The sequence below is a fragment of the Lichenostomus cassidix genome, chromosome 7 (genome assembly GCF_008360975.1).
Source record: "Lichenostomus cassidix isolate B80296 chromosome 7, HeHo_3.0, whole genome shotgun sequence".
Lineage (NCBI taxonomy): Eukaryota > Metazoa > Chordata > Aves > Passeriformes > Meliphagidae > Lichenostomus > Lichenostomus cassidix.
Window position 1 is genome coordinate 34813143 of NC_139488.1, and position 13426 is coordinate 34826568.

Sequence of the window (13426 nt, forward strand, 5' to 3'; positions counted from 1 at the left end):
TCTGCCCTGCACTGGGAGATGGAGAATTGAGATATTTGGGATGCATTTCTGCTCCGAAGACTTGGTCTTTTCAATACAGAGATGAATGGTATAACCAAAGGATGGCTGTCCCACCTCATATTTAGTGTCAGGAGTTTTTGCAGTGAACCTGCAGCTCATTTATTCTCTGCCTGCCATATCCTGGAGCCCATTTTTGCAGTCTCCTCTCTCACATTAAGATTATCTGGAGTTACCTCTTAGTTTAATCTAAAGATTATTGCAGCTAATGTGTGCTCTTCCCTGGTCTTAGAGCTCTGTGGTTAGTAGTCATCAGTGAGAATTCCTCTCAATATCTGGGATTTTAGAAAAAAAAGCATTGTGCTCCTCAATCACACAGATAATCTCCACTTTTCCATTATTTAAAAGTGCAGCCATGCTGGAGGCAATACCTTTTGGAGAGGTGAGTGTTTAGCCATGATTCACACATTTATGAACACCTGGGAAGTGTTCAAAAGTGAAAAAAAACCCACTCAAAACATGATTAAATATTAACTCTAAAGGTGAACGCCTGGTTGGCTTTCAGGCAATGTCAGGCTCCTAAAGTCAAAAATCAAAAGGTTTTTAAAGATCTGAAATTCCTATTAAAATCTGTGGTTTAGCAGCCTAAACCCAATTGAAATGCAGTGTAATTAAGATTTCCAAGACACTTGGGGTTTGTTTCTAAGAAATGATGACCTGTAGGCAACTTGCAGCATTTTCAAGGGACTATGTAATTTTAAAACTATGAATACTGGTCATTTCTGTCCAGGACCTTAGCAAACCTCTGTAAAAATGCATATCCCTTAAGAAAAAACTGGTTTTTTTGTGACATCAAGACCCAGCTAATACAACTTCTCATTTCAGCAAGTTCTTCCTGTTCTCAAAGAGATTGTTGTTGCGATATTCCTGTGAAGGTGGGAAAAATATGATGTGAGAAAAGGCGAAGAGACCATTTGTCTTTGCCTTCTTTCCTGTAGATGCTAAATATCCTACCGATGCAAAAGGGTCGGCGAGAGCAAAATGTGTAAATAATTTAATAAGGAAAAGAACTGTAAGACAGAAATTCACCATAGTAAGGACAATAGAGTACAAAATGCCATAAAAGATAATAGGCTTAGATGAATTGGCATGTGTTAGTGATTATGCAATCATTCATTTCCCACAGATTTCTTTTTATAGGAAACTTTGGAAAATCCCTGAAGAACTGACCGAGTCATTTAACCACAACAGGTTTCTTTTCAACATGGCTGGGAGTGGGCGAGAAATATTTTCACATATTTATGCACTCACTGTTGGCTCGTTTGGCAGAGCTGGAAGCAGCGGCGCAGGAGACGGCGGAGGACGGTGAGTCAGCCCCACGCCGAGTGGGTCCCTCTGCCACCCTCCCTGTGGGACCAGGAGCACTGATCCCAGTGGGAATCACTCATGTGATGAGGTTTGGGCCATGGCTGATCCACAGGCTCTGGGGAGGCTGAGGAGAGGGGTGTCTGCTCCAGGGAGTGTTCCCAGCTCCAGGCTGGATGAGAATCCCTCTGGCTCACAGGCAGCAGCTGAGCTCTGCTCCGTCACTGGCAGAAGTAGTCGTTTGCTTCCTTGCTGTTTAAATACTTGTATTTCTGACAACAATTTTCCTTCACCACTAGGCTAAGGAAAACAAGACCTTGAGCTGCACTTCTGAGTTTCTTAATGATTCTTTTTTTCTCCTTTTATATTTTTTTTTTCCTTTCAAACAGGCTGTGTTCTTTGCATTCTTCAGAGCAGCTTCTCACAGCCTCGAAAAGTCCCTGCTGCTTCTAGATGTGTCACTGGAGGACTCACCCTTCACCCAGCTGCCTCACTCCCTGACCCATCCCAGCATCCTCATGTGTGTAACCTCTCTCTCAGATTCCCCTTCTGCAAAAGCTTCTTGATCTTGGCCTTGATGTTCCTTGTGGGTCTTTCCAACTCAAGATACTCCACGACTCCATGATTTGCCCTGCTCGGCCCTGTGGAACAAATATTTCCAACCACAATGGTGAAGGGAGGAAATGAGCAGGATTGTAGAGTTTCACAGAGTTTGGCGGCCCCAAAATAGGACATCCTGGATCAGGGTAGGTAAAATAGGTTTAATCACACCCATCTCATGAGAACCTTCAAGCATAAATTTTCTGGTGTCACTCAAATGATCTCAGTTGGGTGCAAAGTGTTATTCTTGTTTCTGTATAAGTAGCAGTATGAAAGGATGAAAGACTTTGAACTCCTAGTCACTATAAAAGACTGAAAAATAAAACCACTTGGAGGATCTGGATCTCCCTCATGGTTCAGCGTTCAAATCCAAAATTCTGATGTCTGAGAGATGTCATAAATCAAAACCATGCACCAGGTTACAGACATCTCTGAATATGAAATAGTTTATTATTTAAAAAAAAACAAACCAACGAAACAAAAGAAAGCTGCCCACTAAATCCTGCAAGTGATTAAAAATGGTCATTAAGAACATTTGTAAATATTTATCTTAGCTTAAGTTAGATGGGCACAATTTTGACTAAGCCATGATTTTTTCTCCTTTTAGCTAAGTCAACTATGAATAGTAATGTTTTCATTTTTAAGATAAATTGTCTCTCTTCTCAGTTTCAGCCCTCTCCTGTTAGAGTTTGACCTGCAGTGCTTGGATAGAAAAAATAAAATAGGGTGAAGGGGTGTACTAGAAAGAGAGTTTGATCAACCCCTTCTCAAAACACCAGCACCCTCACCAAATCCTTCCCTTTTCATCAAAATATCAGCAAACATCATCAAAACCAGCTTGCTGCCCACTGCAGCAGGGAGAGCACCTGGTGGTGGTGCTCACCTGATGGCTTTGGGTCATCAGCAATGGTTCAGAGTCAGGAGCTGTGCCTGAGTTTGCTTCCCCCACAGTGCCTGAGCTGATCGTGGTTGCATGAAATGTGAAAAGTAGTCAGCTCCAGTTGGCTCAGGGCAGAGCTTCTAAAAGGGAAGATTTCTTGACAGTCACACAATAAATTTCAAAAAGTTGTCATCAGTGAAAGCTGCGCATGATGGTTCTCACCTACGTTTGATCAAAAATGGCTCATGATTTCAGGGTCCTTTGAATTGGTCACTAAAAATGGTGCTGCTACCTCTGCTCCTATTTTAGTTTCCTTAGAATCATAGAATGCTTTGTGTTGGAAGGGACCTTAAAGTTCATCTTATTCCAGCCTCCCTGCCAGGAACATTTTCCCTATCCCAGGTTGCTCCAAGCCCCATCCAACCTGTCCTTGGACATTTCCAGGGATGGAGCAGCCACAGCTTTCTCTGGACAACCTGTGCCAGGGCCTCGCCAACCTCACAGGGAAGAATTTCCCCCTAAAATCTAATCTAAATCTATTCTTCTTCTGATTAAAGCCATTGGCCCTTGTCCCAAGTCCCTCTCCAGCTCTCTTGGAGCCCCTTTAGGTGCTTGAAGGGGCTCTAAAGCCTTCCAAAAACCTCTTCTTCAGGCTGAACACCCTCAACTATCTCAGTCTGTTGCCACCCTTCAATCTCCATAGTTTTTACTTGTGATTCCAGTCTCTGTGCATGGCCCCACTGGCCAGGATGCCAAGTTTTAAAGTCTTCTGCAAATATTTCTGAAATATTTTTTCAGTTAGAAAATACAAATGCAAGCTAAACTCGGAGTTGCCCACCATGTTTCCTTCCACAGGGCATGGACAGCAGCTGCAGTTCCTCTTGCAGTAGTGTACTGAACCAATCAATGTCTGTGATTTTAAAGCAGTGTTAATCTAAAGCAATGAGTTCTGAATAATGTTTATTAACTATATTTTAATGACTTGTCAGTTTTCTAAAACACATGCCGAAGTATTTTAGAAATCACTTAGTAAATGCAGTTTTAATTCCGTTCCCATATTCATGGGCTGCTACTTACTTTGAAAAAAAAAAGAGATTAGAAGGTTCAGATTTAGAGCAGCAAATTGCTCTGCTAATCTGCAGGTATTTCTCTTCTTGATACGGCCACTAATGTCTAATCTTAGCAACGCAGGCCCAATCATTGTGCTTTTTCATTAGAGCTGCACTGAACTGTGTGCCAGGGACTTGAACTCTGGTGGCAAGCTGCTCCGAGCCTGCGAGCTTTCACAGGAAAATGTTCTCTACAAGCCTAAAAGGATCCTGTTAAGTTTGTGCAAAATATTGGGAGTTCACCACATGAGCTCTGGTAGGAGCAGCATGCCTTTGAACCTCTGGGCAGTGAGAGGTTAGGGATGGCCATGGAAAAGGAGTCTGTGCCATGAAAAATTTTTAAGCCTTTTAATTTGTCTCCTTTTCTCAGGAGACAGGAAAGAAAACCTTGGGAATTAATATTTTTCCTGCAAAATGTCATGGAGTAAGGCTGTGGAGCACATCTTTCCTCCTGGATGCTGTCAGCAATGTTGGGAATGTCTTCAGAGTTGGGATTTGGACCTGGACCTCCCACCATCCCCAGGAGTGTAACCATCAGGCTATGGGTGAGTCTGGATTGGCTTCCTCTGTCTTTCCTCTGGCTATCCAAACCTCTCATCCCAGACTTAAAATCCTGGCAATGACATTTTTTTGAGAAACAGCTACCTTTCTGTGAAAGTTTCAATGCTGTTATAATGTTTTGATCACTGGAGTTTTGGTGAACTCTTTTTGCTGGAGATTGTCATGGTTGTGACTGGTCTGTGACCTCGGTGTTATGATGTCCCCTTGTGTGACTTACTGTCCCTCTTGTAGCATGGAACAGACTGGTTTTGGTACAGAGGTCATAATGAGAGATGGTCATGGATGTTTATTTCCTTATGAGTTGGGGTGTTGCTCTTGAAAGGGAGTTACTTGGAAATGTTCACCTAGAGGTGAGAATTACCTCCAGGGAGTTATTTCCCAGGTGTTGCTGAGCATGGAAGTCTTGACCACTGCCTGTTTTCCAGTTTTTCCTGTTACTTGAGCTTTGCCTTCCTACATTCCTGCATTGTTTCCAGTATTTCTGTGTTTCTGCAGCCAAGTGACCATGCAGAGTCCTCCCAACCTGCTCAGAGCTTATCCACCTCCTTGTAGAACAATCTCTATCTTTATGGTTTTCCTCTGCCTTTATAATCTCCTATTTTTTTTTTTTTTTTATAATCTTTCATTTACTCATTCCAAGTATGTTCTAGTTTTGATCCTCCCCTAGAAACTTATTTCTCAGTTCTTTTGCTCCTCAGACAAGGGGATTAAAGATATTCTTTGAAACCAGTGGTCATTTGACCATGGACTTTAGAGACAGTGAAGCTCTTGAGGACCGAAGTGGTGAATAAGGAACAAAATCAACCTTGATTTATTACTGTGAACTTTAAAAGTCTAAATCTCTGCTTTCTGTTTTTCTGCTTGCACCTATGGCCCACTGTGTAAAGAATTCAGGGTGTGGGGGGCACTGAAAGAAATCACCATCACTTTCCAGTGCAGACTTCAAAGAAAAACTCACTTTTCCCATTGCTTTTTATCTTCTTTCTATTCATAGTGCTTACTCTTTTTTTTTTTTCCATGCTGCCGTTCTAATTTTTTTCCCCACTTTTAATTTCTCTATTAACTTTAATTAGGCTCATGAGCTTGATCACCAGGTGGGTTTTCCCCAAGCTTCCACAGCAATGCTCTCCATCAGCAGCAGGCTTGCAAGGGAATTTTGTTAAGCTGCAGATAGGAGATAGAAGCCTAATGTGATCGGATCCGGTGTGCTTCACTGCTAAGTGTTTTTTATATCTGGTGAATTTGCCAGGAAGTGCTATATATTTAATTATTTTTCAGCAGGCAGGCTCAAGAGCCCCTGATCAGTGGGGTACCAGAGTGTGAGAGAGAGAGGAGAGGGATGTGGTGTTAGCCAGGGGAATGATTCATACCTCTGAAGTTAACCAAATGCTCGTGTATCTCGGGGAAGGAGCTCTGCGTCTTCCAACTGTCTCTTTCAGAGGAAAATGCAGTGTAGGGAAAAAAGGAGGAAAAAAAAATTAGATAAAAAAAGTCCCTGGATTCAATTCTGGAGAATCTCAGCAGATGTGAAGTTCAGCACTAGGAAGGAAGATTGGAACACACCTTTTGGGAATTTTCTGCATGGTTTTTCTGGGCAGGTTCTTACAGCGTAAGCTTTTCCTTTTTCAAATGCTAAGTAGCATAAAATATGAGCTAACGGGGTAAATTGCAGTTTTTGTAGCCTTTGCGTGGCATATTTGCATATTCAGAATCTGCCTTGGGTTTTCTTGGTTTTATTCTAATTCTTTTAAAACTACATTTACCTGGAGAAGGGCTTAGTTCTGAGTGCACAAAATAAGCATTTTCTCTGCAGTTGACTTTAATCCTAGCAAAAGAATTTACACTCAGAGCAGAAAACCTTCTTTGGGTCCTACAGGGCATTAGAACATCTCAGGTACTGGCTGCTGGTTTAATAAAAGGATAGGATTTCCATTTACTTCAGGCAGGCTTAATGTATTGTTCTTGTAGTGAGACAGTCAGAATGAGTCAGGAGCCAAAGAATACACTTTATAGACACAAATAATCGTAAATTCAGAATGTCACCTTTAGGCAGAGGCATTTTTATTATTGTTAGTGGAGCTGCTGAGTAGGTTTGATGTTTTATTCTCTTGAGTACTAAATGTTCCAGAGTACCACAGCCCTATCTTTATCAGGCTCACAAGGAGGGAGCACAGCCAAACTTGCTTCCTATACTTCTCTATGATTGATAGCAGATGGCATGCTTTAAAATAAACCTATCCATTAGCAGTCCTCAGTGTTTTTACTCAAGGCATTTACAACTGTCTCAACCAGAAAACACATTCGCTCCACAAGCTCGTTTCAGTCTGCAACAGCTGTACAGGTGCAAATCTTTCATTAACTCTTAAACCGTGGTGAAATAAATGCTGCTCTGTATTTTATTTTTAGTGGAGGAGGTTGTTCTTCAGAGGCAGGGTGGATTCTGTTCTCCCTTTGCATGTGGCAGAGGTTCGTGTTAATAAACTGATATTGAAATGCGGGAGGTTTTAATTTCATTTTCTTTTTAAAAATTTCTTTTCCCAGTCCCCTGTAAATCTTTAGGACATTCTATTGCTAAGGGATAAACATGGCTGTCTGTAGGTATGTAGAAAAAATCGGTGAATTAGCAATACTGAAGGAATTGTAGCTCAGGGCTGGGATTCCTGTGGGACAAGAGCCACCTCCTTCCCTGTCCCTGTGGCATCACCTGGAGTGGCAGCACTGGCTGTGACCCAATGGAGGAGAGGCTGCAGGTGTCCCCAGCCTCTGCCTCACACTGGGTGATTTTTCTCTGTTCTGGTTTATTGGAGAGATGCACAGAGGCACACACTCATATGCCCGCACACACACACACATTTTCAACCTGATTCTGAGCTCATTGCTGGCAGGATACTCCATAAATAAATTGCTAAAACCTGTCCCTGTATTCCATTTATTTTGCTTAGGTTTCTATGCAATAGTCATAAAGGATGTTAAAATTTACGTTCAAAGTCCAGCAGTCCTTCCAATACAATGAACTCCCAAGCACCTCCCCAAACATTAGTACACTACCAGCTAGAGCTTAAAATATTAGTAGCAAATCTTTAATATTAGCATTTAGCATTAATATTAGACAAGATCTTAAAATATTAGAGCCAGATAAAAGAGTATTAGCAAGGGTATAGGAGTCATTAAGCAGAATAACCATCACTGACTAAATGGATGCTGAAACTTTAACACGCAAACCAGTGCAGATGATATGAACTTCACAGAGACAAGAGGATCCTTTCATTTAAAAGGAAGTTGGAGAGAGGAAGGTTAGGGATTTGAAAGCTGGTAAATAAAACAACACAGCAGGAAAAGTTATATAGAATGTGCTGTCTTGTTAGTGGTGATCATGTCCTATGTTATTTTTCTTAAGCTGAAAAGATAAAACAAGAAGACAGGCAATATTCTGTCACAAATAAATGGAAATTGGGGCATTTTTTGTATAAATCCAAAGTAGCAGAAGAAAAATACAAATGTGCTCTCAACACTGTAAGTCTGTGTAGAGTAAAGGAGGTGCTAAAATGATTTAGCATGATGGACTGCAGCTACCATATTCTTTTTTATGGCACAACAAACAAAACCCAGGGAATTTGAATTTGATGCCATTGAGGTGGGGGAGTTGTGCCAACGTGGGGAACAGACCTGCAGTCCCTAAACAGGACTGAGTTCTAGGGTGGCTACAGGGACCAGCTCCTGGTACAGCCCTGCCCTGTAAGCACCTGGAGGATTTGGTGCTAAATGAAACAGGGGAAAAAAACAAGGCCAGATGTAGACGTAAGAAGTTTAAGAGCATCAGTACTTGCTTCCAGCTAATCTCTCTTGATGACTTCTGTAAGCAGCCAAGGCTGGTCGTTCCTGTTAATTATTCAAAGCCCCACACCAGTTTTGCAGCTGAGTGGTGTAAGAGGATGTGCAGTGTCCCCGTTTCTCAGTCTGATGGGGGAAAGGCATGAGACATCACTGAGTGACATCCTGCTTTCCACATGGGAAAGGTGAGACTGGGAGAGGCAGCAAATGACCCCATTCCACAGCCACACTGTCACCATGAAACCTCACCTCTTCCTGGAGGGTCTGATGAGCTGGATGCAGGGCAGGATTCATCAGGGTCATCTTGTATCTTAAAACTATGAGTGTGATGGCTTTTTTTAAAGGATCAGGACTTGATTCTTGTGTGTAGATTAATCATCTAAAAAAAAATAAAAAAGGATTGCATTCATTAGTGCTCCATCACAGGAGGAAATGTCCACCATATCCTCAGGCTGCCAGAAACCAAAGGGTGTCATACAGACTGTGTATATTTTCCCTTATAACAATAATAGGGGCAAACTTTTAGCAGGGTCTGTTGTGACAGGACAAGGGATAAACTGAAAGAGGGTGGATTTAGATTGGAAATAAGGAAGAGGCTTTTTAACAAGAGTGGTAGAAGGTTGTCTTGAGAAGTAGTGGCTGCCCTGTTCCTGCTCAGGTTGGATGGGCTCTGAGAAATGTGGTCTAATTAAGTTGTCCCTGTTTGCTGGAGGAGGTTTGGACTAGATGGCTTTTAAAGGTCCCTATCAGAAGATACAGAAAACTATTCCCAGAAAAAAGTCTCCTCCAAAAGGATCTGTTCTAGAGATAACCCCTGAGGCAGAGTTGGTATTTGGGGTGGCTGTCTGTTAATGTCCAGTCTACACGGAAATATATATATATATATATATATATATATATATATATAAATGGAATTTATTTCATTATAGCTTTTGAAACTGCTGATGGGATTTTTTTGTGTGATACTGGCTTTTTGGAAGTGTCTAAGACTGCTCCCATCCACACAGACAGGTCCTGTAGCCTGAAGAAGAAAGTCTAAAACACTTGTCAAAGACGGTTGCTCTTTTTGGTCCACTGGTGCTGTGGGGAAAGATGTCTTGAGTCTGTTCCTGGTGTGATTAGGAACTTTCTGAAGAAAGTTTTGCATTAAATATCCTCTACAATGTGCAGAATCTGGAACTTTTGGTTGTCACTGACCTCACCATGGTTGTTTCCAGGAGTCAAAGTGCACAGGTGCCCAAATACCGACATATTGGCCATATGTTCTTTCTGAAAGTCAGGAAAACATCTCTTTTTATTTTTCCAAATGGGAGTCACATTCATTCTCTCAGCTAAACATATTCTTAAGCACTGTATGAGCTTAGGGCCAAAGAACACATTTTATTATGATACCACAGGTTACTGCGAATTATGCAGGGCCTTTATAGCAATAGTTTCATTTAGTAAAGGAAAAAAAGAAAAATCTTTTTATTGCCCCTCCAAACCCTTTATTTATTAATGACCTAGCATAATGCAATGTTGTTATTATTAAGAAATGAACAAATTTTGCCTGGACAGAGTCCAGCACGCTCAGAACTGGTGTTGCCTTCTAATAGCTCCTTTTTCTGAATCAAGGAATAAGTCTCAGTTCCATGTCTGAGCTGGTAAATGGAGGGAAGCCAAGGGGGGTGGTGAAGGGGAGGGTGGAGAGGGGCTACACTTAATCCCCAGTAGATCTGGCCTTTCTGTGAATAAGATGGATTTCTGATGCTGGCCTCCATGCCATTCATAGCAGTGTTGCCAGTAGTAAATTTGTGCTTGAGGAACCCCCCATGCCCCCTGCTTTCTTGCCAAAACTTAACTCAACTAAAATAAATCATATTTTTGGAAAGCTAATTATACAGCCAAATAACAGAAAGGTATTGAAAAACTCTTGTGTGCCTAACATTAAATGAATTTAAATTGGCAGTAAGGAGCACACGCACTAAAAATAAATGCAGTAATATGGGCAAGCGGAAGTAATGGAATTTAAACAAAAATGTAATGCCAAACGTTGGGATTGGTGTTCAGGCCCATTGCAGAACTAACACTGTGCATCCACTGCACACAAACTTTCACAGTTTAAATGTTCTGAATGAAATTTGCTGGTTTATCATTTTATGGTATTTCTTGGAAAACTAAAGTATCAGGGGAATGTGATATTTCTGCCTTCAATTGTATTACAAAAGTGTACACAAGTCCAGTCTAAGGGGAGAACACCTTGAGGCTGGGGGGTTTTAAAGCAGCTAAGAAACCAGGTAGAGCCTAAACAGAAGCAAACCATTAAGAGAGGAGAGAAGCAAAAGGGGAAAAAAAAAAGCCCAACAAAACCCCAACTTTAGGAGAAGATTAAAAAAGTTTCCCGATGGATCAGCATCCTTGAGATTAAACATTCCCATATGTAAGCTGACATTTTAAAATGTGAGTCTTATGAAAGATAAGGAGGAAATGGTGAGAAATGCAACCTTAAATATTTTGAAGCATGACTTCCTGTATTATGTGGCAGTTGGCAAAGCTTTCCAGGGAAAGATGCACACTGCAAAATCCAAGTGGTGAGGTGCATGAGTTTGCCTAAAAGTTTCCTCCTGTTGCTTGCTAGTTTGGTGCTCAAAAACATCCACACCTTTGGAATAGTGTCGCAGTATCCGTTCAATGTTGCTTTTAATCTCCAAGACAGATGTTTTAGATCAATCGCTCAAAACGGAACAGTTTAGCAGTCAGAAAACACTGTCAGGAAAGATTTGTTGTAAGGAAGACAAAACCGTGAAATAAAATTGAACTTTTATCCCCATTTGGATGGGAACTGCGCTTGGCTGGGAATCCCAAGGGGATGAAGGCAGTGGCCTATCATGTGTTGAAAAAACAAACAGATGACAGTGCTCTGCAGTAATCAAGCAAACGCTGCTTCTGGGAAATGGTGTGATCGCCATTGTTCAGTGCTGCAGGACCTAAAAGAAAGATAATTATTGAAGAAAGGAAGGTGGCCTTGTGGCTGGGGTGAGGGAAGACAGGACAGGCTGCTGCCAATGAGCTCCTGGTGGCCCTGGAGAGCCCAGGTTTCTCGTGTGGTTAAGGTGTGACACAACAAGCCTTGGCAGAGCATCTGGGCTTTGTTTTCCAGTGTTGTTCAGAATCAGGAATGATGAACACACCAGCAGTAGAGGGTGACAGTATTTCCTGTGTGCAAGAGCTCTTCTAATGATACATCTCCCCTGTGAGGGTGCTGAGGCCCTGGCACAGGGTGCCCAGAGAAGCTGTGGCTGCCCCTGGATCCCTGGAAGTGTCCAAGGCCAGGCTGGACAGGGCTTGGAGCAACCTGGGACAGTGGAAGGTGTCCCTGCCCATGGCAGGGGGTGGAACAGATAAACTTTAAGGTCCCTTTCAACCCAAACCATTCTAGGACTTGATGATCTTTTTATTTCTGAAAATCCAATGCAGATGGGACAGTGCCACTCATGTGAATAGCCCTGAGCTCTGTGCATCCAGCCGGTAAAAAAGAAATGGCTCTTTCAGGGCAGTCCCAACCTCCTGGCCCAACTCAGTATCTTCCTGGCTATCTCTAGATATTTTACAGCAGAAATATTAAAATGTACTCTTTTCCAGAAGGCCTAGTTTTGGTTGGTGTCCCATGGTGGACTGTTTGTATACTGAGCTGGAGCTCTGCTTTGCAACATCTTTTGGTCTAACCCTATTGCAAATGTAGCACCTGTTTGGAAATGGCAAATATTCCTACCAAGGACTGTGTCTTGAAACCAGTTCCACCCCTTTATCCTGCTCATCCATGTGCCATGTGCTTTTCCCTTGCCTTGTGCCTTGCTTTGGGAGGTTTTTGCAGAGCAGTGCCTTTCCCTGCCCGCCTCCCTCCATATCCTCTGTGCTGGATGAGTTTGCATTGTGTGGTGTTTTCCTCTTCATTTATTGCAAACAAATCTGGTCTCTGCCATTTGTTTACTCTTATACTCTGTCTTTATGCCTTGGTATGCATTTTTAATTAGATGCGCTTCAGTTCTTTCACTGCTTGTTAACACTTTCGTATGGTAAGTACACCAGTCCTGCGAGCCTTCTCTGTGCTTAGGAAATTCGGATTTGCTTCTCCTAGCCATGATTATCATTTGATACAGAGGCTTGTTCCCCGGCTGGCCTGTCTGATGAGTGCTTACACTCTCATCGTGGACTTTTGAGATTGTTCCCCTCACAGCCAGGATAATCCAAGTGCCCTTACTCTGCTTGAAAATATTCTGCATACAGAGAAATAGTGTTTTTGCTATTTGTCTGGGCTGCTTCCGGACTTCAGCAGCTCCAGTTTGGATGCCTGACATGGAGAAGTCCTGGACAAAGCCTGCAGTGTGTGCAGATCAACTGCCTGCATTGTGAGAAGTTCTTCTGCACACGCAGAGTGGGTCCCAGGGATCAGGAATGCGCCGAGTTAGCCCTGAATGCGTTGGCCATCAGAGCTGTGAATGGAGGATGGATGTGTCTGGAGGGGAATACTGGAGTCCCAAACACATGACAGCTTTCAAGAACTGCATCTTTCCTGAGTGCCAGTATTGTTAAAGCATAAAATTACTCCTTTTTTTTTTTTTTAAATTTTTTTCTTGCAATAGTGTGAGCCTATTCGTGCTTCCACTGTTCTCTTTTGCCTCTACATCTGACTCATGCCACAGGCAAAGGACTTCACCCTTTCTGACTCCCCTCTATGCCATCAGCTTTCTGGAGATGATCTGGGAACTGGGATGGAAAAACTTGACCCCACTCCACCCTTTCCTTCCAATTTGCCCACCCTGCTGCAGCACTTGCCTTGTGTTGCAGAACCTGTATGATCTCCAGGATTTCATACCCTGTGAGGGACTGCAAGGTTAAAAAGTTACTCAAATGGCTATTTCCATCTCAGACAGTCCTCCCTGACCCCACTCTCTGGCTGGGGGTGAGGTTGCAAAAGGTCACAATCCACTTCAGAGTGCACAGAGATCGATATCTGCAGAAGCCAGTGCCTGGATTTGCTCCCTTTCCCTTGCCAGTGCTGCATTTCACAGTGAGGAGCCAAGAAACATTTCTCCTCTTTTCC

General features: G+C 42.5%; 1 protein-coding gene across 1 annotated transcript in view; it reads left to right on the forward strand.

The window, feature by feature from the left end:
- Positions 1 to 1258: 1258 nt before the first annotated feature.
- LOC146434941 (uncharacterized) overlaps positions 1259 to 13426 on the forward strand; it is a 40454-nt gene continuing 28286 nt past the window's right edge. Inside the window, exons 1-3 of the mRNA XM_085065638.1 lie at positions 1259 to 1362; positions 1752 to 1882; positions 4322 to 4496. Of these exons, the coding sequence (XP_084921764.1) occupies positions 1299 to 1362; positions 1752 to 1882; positions 4322 to 4496 (370 nt within the window). The 5' untranslated portion in view covers positions 1259 to 1298. The remainder of the gene's footprint in view (positions 1363 to 1751; positions 1883 to 4321; positions 4497 to 13426) is intronic.